Below are 25,765 nucleotides of genomic sequence, written 5' to 3' on the forward strand. Positions count from 1 at the left end.
AAACATTCTAAATTGTTTCTTTTTTTTTTTTTTTTTTTTCTTGTTTTTTGTTTTTTTTTTTGTTGTTTGCCCTAGATTCCTTTAGATGAAGATGATCCAAGGCTACATTTAAGTCATAGAGCAGAGCAGAGCACCGATGACGTGATCGTGATGGCCACCTTGCGATTGCTCAGGCTGCTCGTGAAGCATGCTGGAGAGCTTAGGCAGTATCTGGAACACGGCTTGGAAACAACACCTACTGCTCCATGGAGAGGTGATGATCTAAAAAATGTGTCAGGAAAAATTATTTCTGGGTAGGATATCTAAGGCAATAAAAAAAATAGCAGTAGTTCCTTTATGTTTATCATTTAAATGTGTTATAGAATAGCTACATTAGTTTATTTGACACCTTGAACTGCTGTTACACCACTTCCTTCTCACCTTCAGAAGAATGGAAGGTTGAGATGCAGAAGCTTTTTATATACAAAATGAATTTTGGGGAGAGTGGTTAAAATAAGTTTCAAAAAATTTCATGTACCCTGTGAATCTAAAGAACAAAATAAACAAAATTGAAATAGACTCATAGATACAGAGAGAGGATTGGTGGTTGCCAGAGGGGAGAGGTGTTGGGGGACTGGGTGAAAGAGGTGAAGGTAGGAGTACAGATTGATAGTTAAAAATAGTCCCAGGGACGTGAAGTACAGCACAGGGAATATAGTCAGTAGTATTGCAATAACTATGTATGGTGCTAGGTGTGTACCTTGAAATAACAAGGGAGCACTTCGTAGAGTACATGATTGTCTAAACCACTGTGCTGTACCTCTGAAACTAATACAAAATAATATTGAAAGCAAGCTAACTGAGAAAAATTTTCATATATCCTTTGTAAAAATTGTGTGCTTTTACAGTCTATTCACAGGAAATACATTTCTGTAGAACATCTTTGAATTGCTTTAGATTGTGATTATAGTTCTATACCCTAGCCAGACTTGCGAAGCACGACCGTTGTGTACAGTTCTTGGTGATCACAGGGAGAAATTTGAGGCTCTTAGCAGTGATGCTGGCACACATCAAGTTCTGTCCTGTTGCATCCACTCTGCTGATCCTTTTTAATAACTTTAAAGTATGTTTCTTTCTTCTTATCTTGAAGGAATTATTCCACAACTTTTCTCACGCTTAAACCACCCTGAGGTGTATGTGCGCCAAAGTATTTGTAATCTTCTCTGCCGCGTGGCTCAAGATTCCCCACATCTCATATTGTATCCTGCAATAGTGGGTACCATATCGCTTAGTAGCGAATCACAGGCTTCAGGTATGGAATATTAAAATACTGCTATTTTGAGTATAAATTATTTTGCAAGTGTGTTTGTTAGGTAAATTTTTTTTGAGGTTTATATTCCAGAGTTGATAGAGTTTGTGGTTTTTTAAAAAACCTGTTGTAATAATTGCCATTTATTGAGAGAGTAACTGCTGTGTGTTTGGCATCTAGGACCTGTGCTTTGCATGTTGTCTTCTGTCTCACAGGAACCCATCAAGCGTGGGGAAATTGAGCCACTCTCATGGTCACCGAGTACTTGGTTGATAAGGACTGAAACCAAGTTCTGGACTCTGGCTGGGAGAACGCTATTTGTTGAGACTTATTTCTTTTCCTCCATTTATCTTCTATTAGCTTATAATAGTAATAAATATAAAATCTCAATTTGTAAAAAGGCGGAACATCCATGATCTTTGGTCAGTTTAGTGCACAGAATGCCAGTTATTTAAATAAGTGCTCTGGAATTGAAGAGCTCATCAGTATTTTCCCTAATTTGACAAATGCCCATGGGAGAAACATACGAAGTCTGCCTTATTCTCCCATTTTATTATAGGAAATAAGTTTTCCTCTGCAATTCCAACTCTGCTTGGCAATATTCAAGGAGAAGAATTGCTGGTTTCTGAATGTGAGGGAGGAAGTCCTCCTGCTTCTCAAGATAGCAATAAGGATGAACCTAAAAGTGGATTGAATGAAGACCAAGCCATGATGCAGGATTGCTACAGCAAAATTGTAGATAAGTTATCCTCTGCAAATCCAACTATGGTGTTACAGGTACAGAGAACCAACTCATGCTTTAAACCAATTTTTAATTGAACCATTCTCCCCTCAAAAACACCCTATAAGCAAAACCTATTAAAAATTGTTGTGGAGATATTTGAGGAGCAAAGCTTTTAGAATAATCCAAAATTGCTTTTACAAAACTGTATTGATAGGCAGACTCACTTACTAAGGTTTTCTAACTCTATCATGGAAAAAAAGAGATGCACACATTTAACCAGCAGCTTCCAGTGTTTGCAGAGCTTTGCTGTCTGTGGATTTGTAGATGAGCTTGTTTGGATGTGCTGTGCCTGCAGGTTCAGATGCTTGTGGCTGAGCTGCGCAGGGTCACTGTTCTCTGGGATGAGCTCTGGTTGGGAGTTCTGTTACAGCAACACATGTATGTCCTGAGACGAATTCAGCAGCTTGAAGATGAAGTAAAGAGAGTCCAGAACAACAACACCTTACGCAAGTACGTTTGTTTGTTGGTTTGTTTATTTTTAAGATTTATTTATTTTTAGAGGGGAACGGAGGGAGAAAGGGAGAGGAAGAAACATTGAACAGCTGCCCCTTGCACACACCCCAACCGGGGACTGAACTCGCAACCCAGGCATGTGCCCTGACCAGGAATCAAATCAGCAACCTTTTTCCTTGCAGAATGATGTCCAACCAAGCCATCTTAGTCAGGGCAGGCAAGGATGACATACTCCGAAAATGAAGCTGCCTTTTTTAAAAAAATAAAATACACATAACATAAAATTTACCCTTAGGTACATTCACAGTGTTGTGTAGCCATCACCGCTGCCCATTTCCAGACCTTATTCCTCATCCCAAACAGAATCTCTGTACACATTAAATAGTATCTCCCCATCTTCCCATAACTCCAGCCCCTGGTTATCACTGTCCTACTTTCTGTCTCTGTGAATTTGTCTACTGTAAGTTCTTTTGTGCCTCTCATTTCACTGAGCATAATGTTTTGAAGTTTCATCCATGTTGTAGTGTGTATCAGAATTTCCTTTTTATGGCTCTTCATTGTATGGATATGACACATCTGTCAGTGGATGCTTGGGTTGCTTTTCTTACCTTTTGTATATTATAAACAATGCTTTTATGAACATTGGTTTACAGAATTATTTTGTGTATGATTCAGTAGATTTGCTGGGTCACATGGTAATTCTGTGTTTAACTTTTTGAGGAACTGCCAAACTGTTTTCCACTATGGCTGAACCATTTTACGTTTCAACTAAAAGTACACATAAATTTCAATTTCTCCATATCCTTGGCAATATTTGTTATTTTTCTTCTTTGATAGTAGGTATCCTAATGGGTATGAAGTGGTATCTCATTGTGGTTTTGGTTTGCATTTCCCAGTGGCTAATAATGTTGAGCATCATTTTGTGTACCTATTGACCATTTGTATATCATCTTTGGTGAAATGTCTTATTCACATCTTTTGCCCATTTTTGAATTGGGTTGTTTATTGTTGTTGAGTTTTAGGAGCTCTCTATTTTGGATATTAATCCATCATCAGATACATGGTTTGCAAGAAATAATTTTTCCCTTTTTTGTTTGTGTTGTCTTTTCACTCTTTTGATTTTTTAAAAAACATTTTACTTATTGTTTTTTGGAGAGAGGGGATGGGAGGGAGAAAGAGAGGGAGAGAAACATTGATGTGCGAGAGATAACATCCATCGCTTGCCTCTCACATACCCCCAACTGAGGACCTGGCCTGCAAACCAGGCATGTGCCCTGACTGGGAATCGAACCAGCCATCTTTCGGTTTCCAGGACAGCACTCAATCCACTGAGCCACACCAGCCAGGGCTAAGTTTTTAATTTTGATACAGACCAGTTTATCTGTTTGTTTGTTTTTTTTATTTTTTTATTTTGGTTTTTCAATTACAGTTGTCCCCTTTTCCCCTAATTTCTCTCCCCCACCCAACCCACCCCCTCTCCCGCAATCATATCCCTCCCCGTTGTATCTGTTTGTTTTTTGTTGTTGCCTGTGCTTGTGTCATATCCAAGAAATCATTGTCAAATCCAGTGTCAAGAAGCCTTTCTCCTGTGTTTTATTCTGAGAGTTGAGTTTTAAAGCTTACCTCTTAAGACATTTGATCAAGTTTGAGGTTTTCTTTGCATATAGTGTAAGGTAAGGGTCTACCTTAGTTCTTTGGCAAGAGGATATCTGGTTTCCCTAGGACCATTTGTTGCAAAGGGAAGCTGCCTCTTTTATGTGCTGGATTTAAGACAATGCTATGTTGTAATTTACTTTGCTAATATTTTATTACTTTCTTTTTCTTTTATACTATTTATTTATACTTGATACATTTAAATTTTTCCTTATTTGTATAAAACTCTTTGTCTTCCTGGTCAGAGAAGAGAAAATTGCAATCATGCGGGAGAAGCACACGGCTTTGATGAAGCCCATTGTGTTTGCTTTGGAGCATGTGAGGAGCATCACAGCAGCCCCTGCAGAAACGCCGCATGAAAAGTGGTTTCAGGATAACTATGGTGATGCCATTGAAAATGCCCTAGAGAAACTAAAGACACCGTCAAACCCTGCAAAACCTGGAAGCAGCTGGATTCCATTTAAAGAGGTACAGAAAAGTCTCAAGAACGTTTCTAAAACGGGAACTCTTCTATAAGGTACAAGATTTAAATTAGAGGAGTCTCCTTACTTGAAACATGAGATTTTGTAAGTCCATGGAAGTCGGCTTTTAAGAAATGTAGAGAAAGGTGTTTTCTTCATTTTGAGAATTTGGGGGTGAATAGGCTTACGGTTGCAAACTTTCTGAGCTGAATATTGATTGCCTGCTGTATTCTCATGAAAGATTAAGGAATTTCATCTTATGACTGTATAGTTTTCTTAAGTCATTATTTTGAAATTGATTCTGCATAGGCTGTTTGAAGATGATTAGTATATTTAAATATTTGAGAATCCTTATCTTTTCAGTTTTGATCTCCTTAGTTCTGTATTTTCTTTGGATTTTATCTGTTATAGCAGTAGCATTATGAGTTAGTAAAGTCTGTTTTATTATGTTGTAGCTTTTCCTTGTTTTTCCTTATGCCTTCTTTTTCTGTGGCTTACCTTTATTCCTGATTTCCTTACTTTGATAACGAGAAAAAGCACACCTTACTTTAAACTGCTAAATTGAAAGAAAATAGCTAGAAGCGCAAGACAACACCAATATGAAGGATGAAGCTTATTTTGTGTGGCCTAGCCAAAACTGATTTCCTTGTGTTCCAACAGTGTTTCCTTGCTTCTTTGTCTTCTTCTCAGTAAATTAACTAAGAAATCCAAAGGAGGAGATGTGGTGAATACTTTTTAAAACTGTGTGTGTGTGTGTGTGTGTGTGTATGAGAGAGAGTAATAAGAAAACTTTTTAGTGGTTGTGTTCATTTTAAAAATTAAAAAGAATACCTGTGTCTCACCTTTTTTCTGTAATGCAGCTAAAAAAATAGAATTAATTGAAGAAATACAACTTTAGAAGTTGTACGTGTTCCTCCCTAATTCTATGTTCCTCTGTGCAATCATGCTTCTGAATTTTTAATTAATCATCACCTACTCAAAAAAAAAAAAAAATTCTTATTTATTGATGTATTTCTAAATGGTATATTGTTTAGATTTTGCCTGTTTTTTAACTTCATATAAATTAGATCATACTGTATATATGTGTCTGTGTTTACATTATTTATGAATTAACCTTAGGGTTTTTTGTTTATCTTGTGATTCATCCAACTGTGTGTGCAGCTGAATATCAAATCTATTATGGGAAAAATACCACAATTTATCTGTTGTCCTGTTAGTGGGTACTGGGGGTTTTTCCAGTTCCCTTTTTCTTTTTATGCACAAAACATGCTAAGGATTGATTTAATTTTTTTTTTCACATAAAAGCTGAGCCCACAGTTCATTAATTCAGAATTTTGAGTTAGCTGCAAGTAGGAACAAAAGTATACATGTGACCCATTCCCTGTCATTTGTTAGAAGGGATTATGGTGTTCTTTATATTTCAAGTGGTCAGAGCTCTGAGACCCACTTTTCCAGCAGCTTCCTAAGGATGTGTCTACCTGACAACCAACATTGGCTACATCTTTTGCTGTATTTCAAGGGCTGAGTTCATTTGATTTGGCATTGATTAGAAATAGCTTCACCGTGGAGAATTAGTCTGTAAGCCCTGAATTTTGTGATCACAGAGTGATTTCTTTCCATCTACTGTGATTTTATTGCTTGTTTGGACAGAGGAGGAGGAGGAAGGGGTCTGAACAAAGTAGAAAGCACCCAGGGCATACCAGCACACCAGTGTTTCCCCTCCCATGAATACCCAAATATGAGGGGGGAACCCCCAAAACTGAATTTATTTTAAGGAGGGCGGGCCCCTTGTAGTACAGGCTTCCTTCTCTAGGTGAGTGTTCTAGGAACCCATTTGTATCAGTGTACCAGCTGGCATTGTTGTGAGAGGCTGCATTCAGCTTCAGTGAATTTTTTTTTTTTTTTTTTTTTAAGACTCAGCGCATTTGCCCATTTCATGATGGGTGATTTACTAGCACATTTGACCAAAAAATGGCATGACCCCCATGCCCCACCCTCTAGTTCACCTGAGTGACTTTTTTCCCCTGGGTGCAAAAGGTCCTCAAAGGGAAACATTTGCTGATGTGGAAGAGGTGAACCAAAAAATGGCACAAGCACCAAAAGGCATCAAAATCAACAAGTTCAAAAACTGTTTTGAGCAGTGGAAAAAAGTCTTGATAGGTGTATTGCGTCAACTGGAGAGTACTTTGAAGGCAATTGAAGTTTAAGCATTAAGAATAGATACACAATTTTTTATAAATAATTTCTGGGGTTTTTGGGTACCCCCCCTTGTACATGACAACAAATTAAATGTATTGGTATTTCAAGGTTACTTTAATGCCAGATTGAATGTAGAAGAAAGTAAGTATTATAATGCAAACTTATTTTATCCATCTTATAGATAATGCTGAGTTTGCAACAGAGGGCACAGAAACGTGCAAGTTATATCTTGCGTCTTGAAGAAATCAGCCCCTGGCTGGCTGCCATGACTAACACTGAAATTGCTCTTCCTGGAGAAGTCTCAGCCAGAGACACTGTCACAATCCACAGTGTGGGTGGAACCATCACAATCTTACCTACCAAAACCAAGCCAAAGAAACTTCTCTTTTTGGGATCAGATGGGAAGAGCTACCCTTATCTTTTCAAAGGTTAGATTTAAAAGAGAATTAGTTTGATTATTAATGCTTTGTATGCATGTGTGGTAGGAGAGAATTGTTTCTGGTGAATTTTTATATGTTATGAATATCTGGTAGTATCCTGTATCTTATGTGATTTTGAATGGAAGTGATTGGATACTGTGGAGTAAAATTTTCCATTCCCACTCTCTCTGCTTATGAATTGTACAAGCCGAACAACTGAGATATAGCTAATAATGCTAGGTATCTTGTGAACAAATTGAATATTCTGGAAAGCTTTCAGTGTGCCTCCTTGGCTGTCATTTCTTGACTGTGACTGCTAATTGAGAAGGACACGAAAATACGGTACATTTCCAAGCCTATCCCATCATACTCCATCCCATTTGGTCACCTGCACTAGCTACTTTCATTTTGTTTCCATAGGATTGGAGGATTTACATCTGGATGAGAGAATAATGCAGTTCCTATCTATCGTGAATACTATGTTTGCTACAATCAATCGCCAGGAAACACCTCGTTTCCATGCTCGACACTACTCTGTAACACCACTAGGAACACGTTCAGGACTAATCCAGTGGGTGGATGGAGCCACACCCTTGTTTGGTCTTTACAAGCGATGGCAGCAACGCGAAGCTGCCTTACAAGCACAAAAGGTTGATAAAAGTTCCAAGTATACATGTACTTTTATGTGAATGTACCTAACAGTTATGTATATTAGTCTCCGTTGTTTCTAGGCTTACTGCATTTGAGCATTTTTGCAAGTTTGTAAGTTAAAGAAGGAGCAGACTTGAGGTACCTAGGAAAGTGTTTTTGAGGAACATTTTATAAAAATAAAATTTTAATAGGCAGAAATAATGACACAGGTTTAATCTTCCATACCAAAGTGGGCAGGTAGGGTGGTAGTGTGATTAATAGATAATTCACATCTTAAGGCTTTATTTGGCTTACTAGGGTCTTTTAAATTAAATTTGTAAATAAGAGCTAGCTTTGACCTAGGTTCTTTTAAATTAAGCTTATGAGAAAGAAACAATTTTAGAATTAGTCACTGTTCTGTACCTGTGAAATTTATACTTTGATGTAGACTAGGAGTTTTATTTAGAATTTATTTTACCTAAGTATCTGAGTGCTTAATATATGCCAGCGACAATATTACTAACTGCTATAGATATAAGTAAAAATTTTATACAGTTCCAGCCTTGTTATGTCACATCTAGGCTGAGAAAATGATTCTAACCAGGGTAGGTATGGGAAGGAGCAAGAATTTGAAAGGAATCAAGTTATAAAAGTAGGCATAGGAGATTGCAGAACAATTACTGAAGGGTAAATTAGAGCTGAGCTATTAAATTTTAATCTAAATATATTAATATTGATAATTAAGACATGTTGATGAAGAATGAAATGTGTGTAAATGATAAATTTTAAACAGAATTATACATCACTAAGAAGAATATGCTTGGATGTTAAGTTTGAATTGAACTTCAAGAAAATATAACAGTAGACCAAGTTTTTTATAAAGTAGTAGTAGTACCTAATTATGAGAAAGACATGTAGATTGTAAAAAAGATGCATAGTCAGAAGAATTGGCTTTCTGGTGCATGAAATTCACTTGGCTGGATGGAGAATCCCACTGCGGGGAAAACAGTTTTAAAAATACTGTTTTGCATTCAAAGTAATCTTTATCCTTATTTAAATAAAGTTGATCTTTTCTTATAAAATAATTTTTTACAGGCCCAAGATTCCTACCAAACCCCTCAGAATCCTGGAATTGTGCCCCGTCCGAGTGAACTTTATTACAGTAAAATTGGCCCTGCTTTAAAAGCAGTTGGACTTAGTCTGGATGTGTCCCGACGGGATTGGCCTCTTCATGTAATGAAGGCAGTGTTAGAAGAGTTGATGGAAACTACCCCGCCAAATCTTCTTGCTAAAGAGCTTTGGTCATCTTGCACCACACCTGATGAATGGTGGAGAGTCACACAGGTATGTTTTTTACTGTAATCAGTATTATTTCTCTTGCCTGCTTCCTCTCTTGTCTGCCTGGTTCATCCTCCTTCTTACTCCTTGCCTCCCTCCATACTTAGTAGTTTGAGATTTGCATTTGAATCTTCTGTTACACTTATTTTTTTATAAGACATGGCCATAACTCTGTGAGGGCAGAACAGAGGGAATTATGGATGCAATGAAAAGAAGACTCAAAACTTTAGAAAGGGGACAACTAGGGAGGTAAAGAATAGTTTTGTTTTTTAAACCTAGCATTCTGATAATACTGCGTTGACCCAAAAATTTGTTAATTTTTTCCCGTAAGATATCTCTACTAGTGGTGCTTTTTGTTTTAACTTCATTCCAGACAATTTTGTTAGATTGTATTGTGACAGTTGTCATAATCAGTGTGCATTTTTAAAAAAACATATCAAAACTGGTGAACTTCTGTGTAACCATTTTAATATTGAAGATAGAATACACAACATTTTCTGCGTATTATGCTTTATTATTTCAGCAAAGGTAAAAATAAAGCTGAAACGCAAAAAAAAAAATTGTGCAGTGTATGGATTAGGTGCTGTGACTGATTGAACGTGTCAAAAGTGGTTTGTGAAGTTTTGTGCTGATTTCTCTCTGGCTGCTCAGTGTAGAGCCTGTGCGGCCACGTGTAGCAGCCCTGAGGAGTGCTAGCTATTTATTTAGAAACAAAGGAGGAGGGTTATGGAATTTTGTAAATTTTAGAGCGTCAGTCCATGTTGAAAGGAAATTTGCTAATGTGCTCACCTTGTTCCCCCACCCCTTCTTTTTTAGTCTTATGCCAGATCTACTGCAGTCATGTCTATGGTTGGGTACATAATTGGCCTTGGAGATAGACATTTGGATAATGTTCTCATAGACATGACAACTGGAGAGGTGGTTCACATAGATTACAATGTTTGCTTTGAAAAAGGTAAAATTAACTTGGACTTGACATTTATTATGAGGGTCAAATTTTTTTGTTGTTGAAAAGATGGAAATAATCATGATTTGTCTTTTCAAGGTAAAAGCCTTCGTGTTCCTGAGAAAGTACCTTTTCGAATGACGCAGAACATTGAAACAGCACTGGGTGTAACTGGAGTAGAAGGTGTTTTTAGGCTTTCATGTGAGCAGGTATACTGTTTTCTGTTACACCTCTTACATTAACAAATCCTATGGCATGAGAAACTACATTTTTATGAGGAAACTTGTGGCAAAACTTAATTAAAATTCTTTTGAAAACAGGTTCTACACATTATGCGGCGCGGCAGAGAGACTCTGCTGACATTGCTGGAGGCCTTTGTGTATGACCCGCTGGTGGACTGGACAGCTGGGGGTGAGGCTGGGTTTGCTGGTGCTGTCTATGGTGGAGGTGGCCAGCAGGCTGAGAGCAAACAGAGCAAGAGAGAGATGGAACGGGAGATTACCCGCAGCCTCTTTTCTTCCAGAGTAGCTGAAATTAAGGTAAAAGTCAGTGATAAGAAGTCATTGTCATCTTATTGTTAATAGAGTTAATATGTCCATAAAAAGTTAAGTGAAACTTTCTAAAAAATTTTTTTGCAAGACTGTAATGTATAATATTGAAATGGCAGTAAAATAGGGCAATTTGATGTCTTTTTATTAGGAAATACTTCTGTACAACGACACCTTTTTTAATAAATTGAAATGTGTTTGCCAATGTGTATTTTAATTTTCTTTAATTGGATAGCCTCCCCTCTGTCTTGGTTTTAATATCCTGGTAGCCAGTGATGCTAACCTTGTTTTATGTGGTATGGCCGTAACTGTATGATATGGAATGGAGTCTCACTTTATGGCTTTGTGAACTTGATTGTGTTTTTGTTATGTTTGTGAAGTATGGGTGATGCCATTACCCCTTCAAGGATTTTGTTGATATTTAAATAGAATAATATATGCAAGATATACTTCTAGCATGCTCTTCTGAGAAACATCTTCACATTTCATAGTTGATCCTGTAAAAATTTTCCTAACCATAATACCTTTCACAGGTGAACTGGTTTAAAAATAGGGATGAGATGCTGGTTGTGCTTCCCAAGCTGGACAGCAGCTTAGATGAATACCTAAGCTTACAGGAGCAATTGACAGATGTGGAAAAACTGCAGGGCAAACTGCTGGAAGAAATAGAGTTTCTGGAAGGAGCTGAAGGAGTGGATCATCCTTCTCATACTCTGCAACACAGGTTTAAAACATGTTGAACTCATTTCTAAATATATGCTGTTAAGGAGAATTTGCATATTTGTGTAAATATTGTCAACTTGAATTAGTTAATGCAGCAAGTCACATAATTGACAAAAGCTCTCCCAAGGATTGCAATTTCAAAGTATTAATAAACAAGAATTCACTTAAATATTCTGCTTTATTATATTTAATTTAACTATTTGAGTAATTATTAAGGATAGGTGAGTGTAATGGTTAGAACACTGAACTGAGCTTCAGAAAAACCTGGGTTTTGGCAAGGTTTCTCTCCTTTTTGTCTGAATTCTTATTCATTTGTACATTGGCAATTATTTCATCTACTTCTCTTCAGTTCTTATGCATTAAATTTAAATTCGAGTGATGTAAATGAATGAACCTTGCACACACAGCAGATGCTTTGTAAAGGATAGTTGAATATGCAAGTTCCAAACACTGCACGAGTCTCTAAGATTATAAAAATCTATCAGCATTAATCTTTTTTTATCTTCAGATAACTCAAAAAACCTGGCAGGTATGGTAGACTTTTGCTTAAAATGTTGTGACTATCGTTGAAGGAACTGTGGGGTCAGGATAAACCAGAGAAGTAAGGGACATTTGTGCAATGCCCTCAAGATTGAAAAGGAGCTTACCAGGCAGTCCAAGTATGAGCAAAGCCAGGGTCATGAAAGTACACTGAAGAAAGAACAAAACAGTAAAAGAACTTTTTTCTCCTCTTAGGTATTCTGAACACACCCAATTACAGACTCAGCAAAGGGCTGTTCAGGAAGCAATCCAGGTGAAGCTAAATGAATTTGAACAGTGGATAACACATTATCAGGCTGCATTCAATAATTTAGAGGCCACACAGCTTGCAAGTTTGCTTCAGGAGATAAGCACACAAATGGACCTTGGTATGGGTTAATTTATTTTCGATAATACTTGTGAGCATATGAGTTTTGTAGTTGTCTTAATGTATGGGGTTCTGCTTTGTGCTCTTCTGTAGTGATGCTTATTCGCAATGGTTTTGTCATGATTAGTAATTATCTTTTACTCCAAGGTCCTCCAAGCTATGTACCAGCAACAGCGTTTCTGCAGAATGCTGGCCAGGCCCACTTGATTAGCCAGTGTGAGCAGCTAGAGGGGGAGGTCGGTGCTCTGCTGCAGCAGAGGCGTTCAGTGCTCCGAGGCTGTCTGGAACAGCTGCATCACTATGCAACTGTGGCTCTGCAGTATCCTAAGGCCATATTTCAGAAACATCGAATTGAACAGTGGAAGACCTGGATGGAAGAGCTCATCTGCAACACCACAGTAGAGCGCTGTCAAGAACTCTACAGGAAGTAAGTTTATAGCACTTTATTTACTTTACTTCTCATTGGGGTTAGAAGCAAAATTGTGTTCAATTGTGTAATTGCATAGTATTTAATTTTTCTTGAAAGGAATAGTTGATAGGTGGAATTCGTCTGGAGTCACCTTTGGTTTTAAGAGGATTTTTTAAGTTTATTAAAATGTATCGCAGTGTAAGAGGGGTGGGATCAGGGTAAAGAACTAAACTCAAACGTTGATTCTCTCACTTACCAACAAGTCATCTTCGGATGTTACTTTGGCTCTTGAGACCTTTACCATCTGTAAAATGGAAATGATTCCTACTCTCCAAGGTTTGAGTATCAAATGCAGTATTCAGTATATCGTCGGCAGCCGTCCGTCTCGAGAGACGATGGTGTAGCTTCTTAAGAGTCTATCTGCACCGCCGAGAATGGTTGTGCAGTCCGACTCGGGAGTGACACGGTATCTGTCTCCTCCCGTGTTGAATCGACATCTTGCGATGACGCTGGAGTGTCCTCTCCAGTGAAGCTGAAGCTACAGAGCCTGGGCAGGGTGATATGGAGGGTCTGCTGTTGCCCATGCAGCAGACCCCCCCTCTCTTCGCAGCTGAAGGGTCCAAGGGAAAGACGGAGTCAATACAGCTTGGCTTCAGGTGCGCCGCAGGAGTTGCCGGTGTTGACTACAACGTCAAACCGCCTTAGGGACTCCGGCTCCGGATTTTCTGTCGGGGTTTACTCCCTTAGCCTTTCCCCTGAAGAGGTATGCCGCAAGGCAGCAGAGGTTTTTTGGAGTCAGAGTTTTCCTTCTCTGATGTACCCTGACTGGAAGATCGAACCAGCGACACTTAGCTCGCAGGCCGACACTCAATCCACTGAGCCAAACCAGCCAGGATTCAGTATATAGTACTTTGTAAATTACAAGCAGGGAGTGGTTTATTAATAAACACGTACCTGTTTCTATTTTTATATAGATATGAAATGCAGTATGCTCCCCAACCACCCCCAACAGTGTGTCAGTTCATCACCGCCACTGAAATGACCCTGCAGAGGTACGCAGCAGACATAAACAGCAGACTTATTAGACAAGTGGAACGCTTGAAACAGGAAGCTGTCACTGTGCCCGTTTGTGAAGATCAGTTGAAAGAAATTGAACGTTGCATTAAAGTTTTCCTTCATGAGAATGGAGAAGAAGGATCTTTAAGTCTAGCAAGTGTTATTATTTCTGCCCTTTGTACCCTTACAAGGTGAGTTAGCTAACCTCATATTGAGACCATTTCATTGTCTTGGAAACATTGATGCTTATTGAGATTTCATGAGTCTTCTATTTAATCCCAAACTTGAGGTGCTCTTTTACTTTCCTTAGTCTTGCCCAGTATCCTCATTTGTATGTGAGCTTAGCTAAGTCAGTTTCACTGTAAAAATATTTATCACATTTAGGCGTAACCTGATGATGGAAGGTGCAGCTTCGAGTGCTGGAGAGCAGTTGGTTGATCTAACTTCTCGGGATGGAGCCTGGTTCTTGGAGGAGCTCTGCAGTATGAGTGGAAACGTCACTTGTCTGGTTCAGTTACTGAAGCAGTGCCACTTGGTGCCACAGGACTTAGACATTCCCAACCCCTTGGAAGCATCTGAGGCAGTTCACTTAGCTAATGGAGTATATACCTCACTTCAGGTGAACGCTTTTAAATTAGCTTATGTTTTATAAGTTTGTTTTAGATAATTGAACATTCTACTTCTCATCTCTTTAATTCAGAAAAACAGTTTGACTTCCTCCGTTTTTTTGTTGTTTTTTAAAAAAATATATATATATATATATTATTTATTTATTCTTAGAGAGAGGAGAAGTGGGGAGGGAGAAAGAGGGGGAGAGAAACATCGGTCAGTTGCCTCTCATACACTCCCAACTGGGGGCCTGGCCCGCAACCCAGGCATGTGCCCTGACTGGGAATTGAACCAGCAACCCCTAGTTTGCAGGCCAGCACTCAATCCCCTGATCCACACCAGCCAGGGCTGACTTCCTCTGCTTTTAATGTTGCTTAAGCAGTCACTTAAAGTAAAAATCATATCCTTAACTAGGTTACAATTGCATCAAGTTTGTTCTTAAATTATCTCTCTAAATGTGTAACTTATCTAAACTCAGAAAATGCTAAATTATTTTTCTTACATATTTATAGGAATTAAATTCAAATTTCCGGCAAATCATATTTCCAGAAGCACTGAGATGTTTAATGAAAGGAGAATATACATTAGAAAGTATGCTTCATGAATTGGACAATCTTATTGAACAGACAACGGATGGTGTTCCACTGCAGACTCTAGTTGAATCTCTTCAAGCCTATTTAAGAAATGCAGCTATGGGACTCGAGGAGGAAACACATACTCATTACATTGATGTAGCCAGGCAAGTGCTCTTTTCTTACTAAAGAGATGGGGAAGCCAGGTAAAGGTTCTGAGCTCCTATTTTACTGTTAAGTTTGCTTTTAATTTTGGAGCAGTTATAATTATTTATAAATGCTTATATATGTCTTTTTAAAAACCTTTTATTTGAAAATAATACAGATTCACAGGAAGTTGTAAAAAGACAATGAGGGCAGAAAGGTCTTAATGCACGCTTCATCCCTTCTCCAATGTTAGCATCATGTGTACCTGTAGTCCAGTAGCAACATCATGCAAATGCCATTGGTACAGTCTGCAGAGTCTGCTAAAGTTTTACCGATAACACAAGCACTCATTTTTGTGTGTGTGGACTTAGTATGCAGTTTTATCCCATACATTCATATAACAATTTAGTGCTGTAATTTCACCATGTGTGCATTATAGCACAAAGTAGAGTGTGGTGTTTTTTAAGTTAACCATTAGAACTCCATGGAAGCATCTGAGCCAGTTTAGTTAGCTAATAGAATATACACCTCAATTAAGGATAACATTTTTAAATTAGCTTAAATTTTATAAGTTTTTTCTGGATATTGAACACTGTACGTATCAGCTCTTAAATCCATAAAACAGATCTTGGAACCTGTAGAGATTGGGTGGTTCCTCTGGATGTGCACTGCACCCATAGCTAAGCCCTAGGCTGCTTTGTCCCTGGACACTCAAAACCTCATTCTTTGGCATTCTGATGTCCAGTTCACTCCAGAAAGCACAGTTGAAGAACTAGAAATAAATTGTCCCATTGAACTTCCTCTCAGGGAGAAATTCAAATATAAATGACAGTAGAGAGAATAGATAGTATAATGAACTCCCCTTTACCACTGTCAGTATTACATGTATCTGGTCAATCTTATTTAAATTGTACCATCCCAGTTTTTTGAAGCAAATATTATTACATACTGTAGGAAATACGTTTGTAAAATATAAATTATTTTTCTTAATCATGGTGCCATTATTTTAGCAGAAGTAACAACAATTCCTTAATGTTTTCTGTTACCCTACATTCAAAATTTTCCTATTTTCTCGTGTTTCTTTTTTTATTTTTAAAATTTATTTTATTTTATTTTTATATACTTTATGATTATGCTGTTACGGTTGTCCCAATTTCTTTTCCCTCTTCTTCCCTCCAATGGTTCCCCCCTCCCCGTTAATCCATGCCCATTGGTTGTGCATATAATTCTTCTCAACCTCCTCCTGTCTACTCCACTCCCTCCTACTATGGTTCTTAATTCCTGTACTATCTGCCCTCCCTTCCCCTCCTTCCGCCTCCCTGCTGACCTCCCCCTAGTATGTTCCCCATACCTATAATTCTTCGTGTTTCTTTGTAGTTGTTTTACTATAAAATAAAAAAAATGAGTTTCATTATTACAGCACAAGCATGTCAGCTAAATAGTGATAAATGGCAGGTATTTCAGTTTACTCTCTGTAGGTGGCTCTACTATCCGACAGTAATGTGAACATACTTGACAATTATTGAAATTGGGGGATTCTTGACTTTTTGTTTTAATACTGGGGGTTTTATTTCACATCTGTGTGAAGTGAGACTAATATTTTGTACAGTATAATCTGTAAATCTTGTATAATTTTTAAAAGTTGTCATAATTCAAGTTCACATAAAACTTTATATGAACAGTTGCTGATACTGAATTGGAACCATTGGCATCACATTGTGATTGAAAGTGAGTGCCATTTTATCATAGCATTCCTTTCTTAATGCCAAAAGACTTTTCTAGACTTCATATACTATCTGTGAGACTTGTTGACCATTTGTGTTCCCCCAAGTTTATTGCCCTTTAGTGAGGGTTTTAACTCCCTGGTTTTTTGTTTGTTTTTTTTCTTGTAGAATACTTCATGCTCAATATGGTGAATTAATCCAACCAAGAAATGGTTCCGTTGATGAAACACCAAAAATGTCAGCTGGCCAGATGCTTTTGGTTGCATTTGATGGCATGTTTGCCCAAGTTGAGACTGCTTTTGGCTTATTAGTTGAAAAGGTAAATATTGATTGAATGGGGTTTTGTTTTGTTTTTTTAAATATGCTTTATTGATTATGCTGTTGCAGTTGTCCCGATTTCTTTTCCCTTTATTCCTCTCCACCCAGTGACCCCCTACCTCCAGTTGTCCCTCCTTTAGTCCATGCCCATTGGTTGTGCATATAGTTCTTCTCAACATCTTCCTGTCTATTCCACTCACTCCTACTGTGCTTCTTAATTCCTGTACCATCTCCCTCTCTTTCCCCCCTTTTGCTTCCCTGCTGACCTCCCCCCAATATGTTCCCCATACCTGTAATTCTTTTTCCACTCTCATTGCCTACTTAGTTTGCCTTTGTTTCGATTCCCTAGCTTCTGTTGTTGGTTGTTGTGATACAGTTTTCATTTTAATGTTCATAGTTTTGATCCTCATTCTCCTAAACCAGTCCCTTTAACATCTCATACAACAGTGGTTTGGGTCTGATGAACTCCTTCAGTTTTACTTTGTCCTGGAAGCACTTTCTGTGCCCTTCTATTCTGAATGACAGCTTCACTGGATAGAGTAATCGTGGTTGTAGGTTTTTCCTTTTCATTCCTTTGAATAGTTCTTACCAGTCCCTTCTTGCCTGCAGTTTCTTTTCTGAAATCAGCTGAGAGCCTTATTGAGACCCCTTTGTACATAATTCTCTTCTTCTGTCTTGCTGCTTTTAAGATTCTCTCTTTATCCTTAATTTTTGACATTTTGATTATAATGTGTCTTGGCGTAGTTCTCCCTGGGTCCAGTTTTTTTTGGAACTCTCTGTGCTTCCTGGACCTGTAAGTCTGTTTCTTTCCCCAAGTTAAGGAAGTTCTCCATTATTTTTTCACTTAATATTTCAATTTTTAGGTCTTCACCTTTTGGCAACCCTATGGTTCAGATGTTGGCCCACTTATAGCTATCCCATAGGTTTCTGAGCCTCTCCTCATTTTTCTCACTTTTTGTTTCCTCTTTCTGCACTGGTTGACTGTTTGTTCCTTCCCTTTGTTCTCTGATTTGTTGATTTGATCCCTGGTTTTTCTTCCCTCACCACTTGTTTTGTATGTGTTTTCATTTCAGCAGGACTAGCCTTCATGTCTTCCCGGTCTTATTTAAGATCTGCTGTTAGGTCTGTAAGCATTTGTATAACCAAAGCTTTGAACTATGCCTCAGAAAGATTTCCTATCTGCTGATCCATTAGATTAGATATTTGCTGTCTGGCCAGCTGTGTCACTGGGATCTCTATCATGATCTGTGCCATCCTGACAGTTTTGTGTTTACCTTTGCTTCCTGGGTGGGGCTGTCACACGTCCTACGCTACAGGGGGTGGAGCCCCATGCACTCGTCACTACCATGTGACCCTTCTCACCATGCTGTGGCGTTTTCTGTGGGGGTGAGAGTCCAAGATGGATTCCTGCCGTTCACTCTCTGCTGAGAGACTGGGAGCCTCCTCCTCTGTCCCCACCCCCTCTGGCCCTCACAGTCTGTGGCAATGGGGGTCTGCCTTTCCTGGCGTTGGAATTGCGAGCTGACGGGTTTGGTCTGCAGCTGGGGATGCTTCCCAGGCGCTTCTTGCCTCCCCTTAAATACAGGTGTCTGTGCTTACTGCCGTCCCACCACCATTGCCTAAGCACAGCTTGACCTCTCCTCCCCGGCTTCACCCCTCCTACCCATCCAGACAAGCACCACTTGTTTATAACTTCATACGTTGGACTTCCATGTAGCTTATTTTCTGGAACTTCTGGTTATTTCTGGTTTTGCAGTAGTTATAGTCCTTAGTTGTGGAGGGAGCGTGTCAGTCTAGGCCTCCATCTTGGCCGGAAGTCTCTTGATTGGCTTGATTTATGAGCAATTCTAGTGTATCAGAGTAGTTGTTCAGTGTGTGAAAAGTGATAAATGAACTTTTTTTTTTTTTCATTTACATAGTTAAACAAGATGGAAATTCCTATAGCTTGGCGAAAGATTGACATTATAAGGGAAGCCCGGAGTACCCAAGTCAATTTTTTTGATGATGATAACCACCGGCAAGTGCTAGAAGAGATTTTCTTTCTCAAGAGACTACAGACAATTAAGGAGTTTTTCAGGCTCTGTGGTACCTTTTCTAAAACTCTGTCAGGTAATATTTTATATTTAAATGTGCTGAATTTAGTTGCATGGTGCTTTGGAAGGGGCAGGATTGAGTAGGCTTAATTGTATGCTCATAAAATCTTAAGTTTTTAAATAAGCAGCATTATTACTTCATTTTAGTTTTCTGTAAAATACTTTGACACTTTTCCTTTTTTAGGATCAAGTTCACTGGAAGATCAGAATACTGTAAATGGGCCTGTACAGATTGTTAATGTGAAAACCCTTTTTAGAAACTCTTGTTTCAGTGAAGACCAGATGGCCAAACCTATAAAGGCATTCACAGCTGACTTTGTGAGGCAGCTCTTGATTGGACTGCCAAACCAAGCCCTGGGACTTACACTCTGCAGTTTCATAAGCGCTCTCGGTGTAGACATCATTGCACAAGTAGAGGCGAAGGATTTTGGTGCTGAAAGCAAAGTTTCTGTCGATGATCTGTGTAAGAAAGCTGTGGAGCACAACATCCAGATTGGGAAGTTCTCTCAGTTGGTCATGAACAGGGCGACTGTGTTAGCAAGTTCCTACGACACTGCCTGGAAGAAGCATGACTTGGTGCGCAGGTTGGAAACCAGTATTTCCTCTTGTAAGACAAGCCTGCAGCGTGTTCAGCTACATATTGCCATGTTTCAGGTAAGTATTTTCTTATAATGTGTTTTCCCTCAATGTGGGAATTTGAAAAACTAGGGGAATTAATATAAAGCAGAGAACTTTTTAAACTTTCTGAACCTGTGCCAGCCAAGAGTAAACCCAGCTTTGATATTTTGGTGCTTTCCATTTATTCTTATTTCTCTTTTATGTAGTTGAGATAATTTTGCATTTATAATTTGAGTCCTTTGAATTGGTTTCTGTGAGTATTGTAATAATTAGTGTTATCTGTGTCATTATTACTTATAAATATGATTTCTGATGATTGCAGGTATTTGTTATGTGGATATGCCTCCTATATTGTTTAACATATAATTAAGATTCTTTCTAAAGTGACTTCAGGTTCCCTGATGCTCTAATGATGTGACTACAGCTTTGTGTGTAAATATCTCATCTGGGAATTGTTTTTAGAAGCGTTTTTTTGTCCTTGAATATTTGGGGGGGTGGATATGGCTTTAGGGGTGGGGTGGCTTTGGATACAGGGGTATGAATTTGAATCTGATTCCTTAAGGTCTGATTTCCTCATCTGTAGAATGGTTCATGACTAAGGGTTAAAATGATCTATGTAAGACAGTGAAAATTGTGGCTACTTTTTAAATTTTTTCAAATACTGTATAGTTTTCAATATTGTCAACAGCTTCAAATAAGTTGTAGCATGGAGTAATATTTAGAGACTGTATTTTCCTGGAATCTGTTTTGGCACAAACAATGGTTACTTTGTACCATTTATTTATTATTATTTTAAAATGTATTTATTTTAGAGTGATGGGAAAGGAGGGAGAGAAACATCAATGTGTGAGAGATACATTAATTGGCTGCCTCTCGCGTGCCCTGAACTGGGATCCTGGCCCACAACCCAGGCATTTGTCCCAATTGGGCATCAAACCGGCAACCTTTTGGTTCACAGGCGGGTGCTCAATCTACTGAGCCACACCATTCAGGGCATTTTGTACCATTTATATTGAAGGTGCTCCCTGGAGTTCAGTGCATGGAACCCAGCGTATTTCCTCTTTTTCCCAGTTTTATTGTTGGCTGTTTTCTTAGCTCATAAATTACTAAAAGTAAATTCAAATTTTGAAATTGCCTTTATTGTATAGTGACAGTCCCTCTAGGACACTGGCATGTGTTTTTGGAATTTTTTTTTTTCTTTTCTAAAAAATGTAATGCTGAGAAGTTTTATTATTTTATACATTTGGAGTTTATTCCTGCAAAAATTGACATCTGTAGGGGAAACATTGTAAAAATCCTTTCAGTTTTATCAACACATTTTAAACTCCAAGCACAATGTGTAACTTTTAAATTGTTGCCCAAATATCCCCTGGGCCTTCTGGGACCATCCCTGCAACATGCAAAATGGCTTGATCCTCTCTCAATAGTTGCCTGCTCCTTTCTGTCACTTCCATGTTCTCTGTTTTGAGAATTTTTTCTTTTGTGACTGCTGTCATTTATTCTTTTGGTCTCTTGGCTAGCCTTTATGCTGGACCACCCTCCCACCACCACACCTGTTTCAGCCTCTTAACTGGAGGTTATCTTTTGGGTAGGAGAGTTGTGTACTAGTCTTTTACATAGAATCACTGTCTTAGTGTTGCATGTGACTGACCTAAGAAATTTATCAGCTATTCTCTACCTCAGGAGAATTTTCACCTCAGGAGAAAATTTCTTCTATTACTTTTCCTGCCTACCCCACTTGGCTGCAGCTGGGTTCCTCTGTCTTCCCCCTCATCCCAGCTCACAGCTCTCCTCACTTGTTTATCTGAAGGTTTTTCCCTCCTGGTTTTATTACATTTGTTTTTCTTTGAACAGTGGCAGCATGAAGATATCCTTATCAACAGACCACAAGCCATGTCAGTCACACCTCCCCCTCGGTCTGCCATCCTAACCAGCATGAAAAAGAAACTCCATACTCTGAGCCAAATTGAAACTTCAATTGCAACGGTTCAGGTGTGTTTTGTCTGATCTTCCTTCCAGCATGTCTTAATTTTTAGGAATAATTGGTGATGAAAAGAAGTGCCTCTCCTTGGCTTTTAAGTCACAGGAACATAAACCGCTTCTCACTTTTATTTTTAACTTTTATCTTTTTTTCTTATCCTCCAAGCTAATTGAATCTTACAGTAGCAGTGTATTTTGAACCAGAAATATAATAGATATATTAAATATTTGAGCTTTTTAATTAATTTGATGATTACTGTGTATTTATATATATTAAGAGAACCTTGGTGATTGGAAATCTTGAATACTCTGTTTTTTGAAATATCTATAAGCAATTATATCCAGCTTATTATATGTAGCAGAACATTTTTCCAAACTATTATTATTGATTGTATTTCCTTGTCATTTTAGCTACATAGTTAATCTCCTCTCCTTTTTTTAAATAAAGGAATCTGGTCTTGATGATAGTTATATATATATCTTTTATTGTATAGCCTTATACCTCATGTACTTAGTAGTAACTGACATTTTTCTGTTCTTTTTATAAATTAGTATAAAACAAGTATAATCACATCTGTAATATTTTTTTAAAATTTTAATGAACATTTTCTGGAGCTCACTTCTTTGAAGATTGAAATACCTCTTCTCTGCAGCATATTAGCCCTAGTTTTTAAGTTAGGAAAATGGGCTCTTGCTCACCTTTTTTTTTGATTTGGGGGGATATGAGAGGAAGAAAAGCGGGGGAAAGAGAGAAAGAATACGAATTCCTCTACCTGAAATGTTGACTAAATAATGAAATAACTTCATTACATAAAACCTTCCATGCTGTGATAATCTGAATGTATTTTTACCATTATTTAAAAACTTTTGAATTTGTGGAAATCTGATTTTCATCTTTCACAATCAAAAGTATAATGGATTTTTGATATAGTGCAGAAGTAGCAGGTGTTTTGTTTTAGACTATTTAAAAATAAAAACGAAGCTTCCTTTTGCAGATTTTAAGACAGTAAACTGAAAGTCAATTCTTACCTCCCCAGACTTGTTTAGCTTTAAATATTCAAAGTGAAATCAAGATTAATTCCAAAAGGTGATTGTTAAAGACCTTTTCTAAATTGCATATACCCCATTCTGCCTGTTTTGAATCTCTCAGATTTACATAAAATGCTTAACAGATAGGGAGTGGAGAGTGTCAAATATTCACTGACATTCTCCTGGCTTTTTTATAGGAGAAACTGGCGGCACTTGAAGCAAGTATTGAACAGCGACTCAAGTGGGCAGGTGGTGCCAACCCTGCATTGGCACCTGTACTACAAGATTTTGAAGCAACGATAGCTGAAAGAAGAAATCTTGTCCTTAAAGAGAGCCAAAGAGCAAGTCAGGTATTGTGGCCCTTGTACACCATCTTTGTTTTCAATTACAAGATTATATAACTGATTGGAAGTTATATTTTGGATAACTAGGGGTAGCTTGAGAGCCCACCCTCTAGTTCTCATAGCTGTGGGAAGAGGGACCAATGAAGGCCATAGGTGGGGGCAATATCCCTTAGGCTGAGCTACAGCCAGTTATTCCCCTGGACTCTTACTACCTCCCAGTTAAATATAAAGTGAACTCGGCCTCTGTTGGAAGACAAAAGAGTTTAATTCAATATTTATCTAAAGTTCTCTTTGTATGCAATTTAAGGTAATCTAAAGATTTGAATATTATTTTTTCCATGTGGCAATAAAATGTTTTATTACCTAGTGTTGTGATGGGGCGGCAGGGAGGACAAAACCAAAAAAATATATGTAATTTCCAATTTGGTGCAGAATTAAACTAATATAATGATTTTCATATTTCGTATACATATGACCAAATTTTAAAAGTTATTAACTCGCCCTGGCTGATGTGACTCAGTGGATGGAGTGTCAGCCTTTGAGCCCAAAGGTTGCCAGTTGAGTTCTCAGTCAGGGCACACGCCTGGGCTGTGGGCCAGGTTCCCAGTTGGGGGTGTGTGAGAGGCAGTGATGACAGTTTCAATAGGATAACAGTTTTCTCTTGGAATAATTTTTTTTATGTGTAAAAACAATCATGTAGGAGATACATATGCCTAAATATACTTAGGTGCTCTTGGCTATCGCAGACCTAACCGCATCAACAAGCAAAAATGTACATTTATTTACAACCATAATTTATAAGGGTTAGGTTTGTGTTTCAGAAGAGTCATAAACATTCTCAGGACCTATTGTCCTGAATTCTGGAAATGAATGGGCAGTATTATTTTGTGTCATTAATTGCATTTTTTTCCTCTTTTGCCTCTTCACAGGTCACTTTCCTCTGCAGCAATATCATTCATTTTGAGAGTTTACGAACTAGAACTGCAGAAGCCTTAAACCTGGACGCTGCATTATTTGAACTAATCAAACGTTGTCAGCAAATGTGTTCATTTGCATCGCAGTTTAACAGTTCAGTTTCTGAGTTGGAGCTTCGTTTATTACAGAGAGTGGTGAGTTTTGAATCTTGATGGGGGTAGAGATAGAGAGATTTGGTTATTAAAATGATAAGGCCAATATTATACCCTCAAAATCAGTATAGTCACTCAACTTATATTTATTGAATGTGTACTGTATATAAGATATTTTGAGGGATACAATGATGATTAAGTCTGTTCTTAGCCCATCCAAGTAATACAATGAATGAAAAAATAGAAAGCATTATCAGAGTACTGAGGAGGTTCAGAGGGGAGGAAATGACTCAGATGTACTGAAAACAGGGTAGCAAGCACACAGAGGGCTGGTGAAAGATGGTTGCTGGACAAGTGAGTTTTAAGTCCAAAAATGTCACGTTGACAAATCTGGTGTTTGTATTTTGTGGGGGAAGCTTAAGGCTGTGTATCAAGAAGTTCGAGCTTCATTTTAAAGGGTGATTTAGGGCCCTGGCTGGTGTGGCTAAGTGGATTGAGCATTGACCTGTGAACCAAAAGATTGCTGGCTTGATTCCCAGTCAGGGCACATGCCTGGGTTGTGGGCCAGGTCCCCAGTTGGGGGCAAGCGAGAGGCAACCAGTGAATGTTTCTCTCCCTGTCTGTCTCCCTCCCTGCCTCCCCTCTCACAAGTATTTTTTTAAAAAGTTATTTAGGTCCTGGATATAGGTCATCTTTATTATTTCATATACTATTTAGGTCTTAAAGTTTAGGCATTTATCTCCTGTGTGATTATGCAGAAAAGTTAAAAATCTTAGCCCGTACTTCATACGTTGTTTAAATTAGTAAGTAGTGTTTTGTGGGCAGTTAATTCATGCCTTGGCAACTGAGGTCTTCATGCCAACTTGAGTTACTAATGCCTTTTGATGATGATGAAGGAAAAAATCTTATTCCAACTGACACTTAAAATCAAACAAATGCTTGTTCTGTTTAGGACACTAGTCTTGAACATCCTATTGGCAGCTCTGAATGGCTTTTGTCAGCACATAAACAATTGACCCAGGATATGTCTGCTCAGAGAGCAATTCAGACAGAGAAAGAGCAACAGATAGAAACGGTCTGTGAAACAATTCAGAATCTGGTTGATAATATAAAGACTGTGCTCACTGGTCATAACCGACCACTTGGAGATGTCAAACACCTCCTGAAAGCAATGGCTAAGGTAAGACTAATACATTAACACACAGTTACTTCCCCCTTTTATAAAATTACAAGTAGTTTTATTTTCAATTTGTAACTGAGTTAATTTGTGTTTTCATCAACTATTTTTTTTTTAAGCTGATAGTAGTATTTGGATTTTGTACACAGAGAAAGTGAGGCTTAAGGAAATTAATTCACCGAAGTCACATAATTTATAATAGAGCTGAAATTCGAACTTAGTCTCAGAGTGTTTAGATTTCCAGCCTCTCTTCCTTCTCCCCACCATTACCCC

General features: G+C 38.2%; 1 protein-coding gene across 3 annotated transcripts in view; it reads left to right on the forward strand.

Moving 5' to 3' along the window:
- The window catches only part of SMG1 (SMG1 nonsense mediated mRNA decay associated PI3K related kinase), a 101,712-nt gene that overhangs the window by 69,753 nt on the left and 6,194 nt on the right, over nt 1–25,765 (forward strand). For all 3 annotated transcript variants that reach the window (XM_090276959.1, XM_090276960.1, XM_090276961.1), the window contains 24 exons: nt 76–253; nt 1,130–1,291; nt 1,848–2,065; nt 2,368–2,522; nt 4,424–4,646; nt 7,020–7,266; nt 7,678–7,907; nt 8,983–9,231; nt 10,042–10,180; nt 10,271–10,380; nt 10,492–10,710; nt 11,253–11,443; nt 12,178–12,350; nt 12,497–12,776; nt 13,733–14,005; nt 14,199–14,433; nt 14,936–15,162; nt 17,035–17,185; nt 19,104–19,293; nt 19,462–19,931; nt 21,750–21,887; nt 23,102–23,254; nt 24,178–24,357; nt 25,268–25,495. In XM_090276959.1, coding sequence (XP_090133085.1) covers nt 76–253; nt 1,130–1,291; nt 1,848–2,065; nt 2,368–2,522; nt 4,424–4,646; nt 7,020–7,266; nt 7,678–7,907; nt 8,983–9,231; nt 10,042–10,180; nt 10,271–10,380; nt 10,492–10,710; nt 11,253–11,443; nt 12,178–12,350; nt 12,497–12,776; nt 13,733–14,005; nt 14,199–14,433; nt 14,936–15,162; nt 17,035–17,185; nt 19,104–19,293; nt 19,462–19,931; nt 21,750–21,887; nt 23,102–23,254; nt 24,178–24,357; nt 25,268–25,495 — 5,019 coding nt within the window. The remainder of the gene's footprint in view (nt 1–75; nt 254–1,129; nt 1,292–1,847; nt 2,066–2,367; nt 2,523–4,423; nt 4,647–7,019; nt 7,267–7,677; nt 7,908–8,982; nt 9,232–10,041; nt 10,181–10,270; nt 10,381–10,491; nt 10,711–11,252; nt 11,444–12,177; nt 12,351–12,496; nt 12,777–13,732; nt 14,006–14,198; nt 14,434–14,935; nt 15,163–17,034; nt 17,186–19,103; nt 19,294–19,461; nt 19,932–21,749; nt 21,888–23,101; nt 23,255–24,177; nt 24,358–25,267; nt 25,496–25,765) is intronic.

Source organism: Furipterus horrens, unplaced genomic scaffold (assembly GCF_987537825.1).
Source record: "Furipterus horrens unplaced genomic scaffold, mFurHor1.1.pri manual_scaffold_5, whole genome shotgun sequence".
In the NCBI taxonomy this organism is placed as follows: Eukaryota; Metazoa; Chordata; class Mammalia; order Chiroptera; family Furipteridae; genus Furipterus; species Furipterus horrens.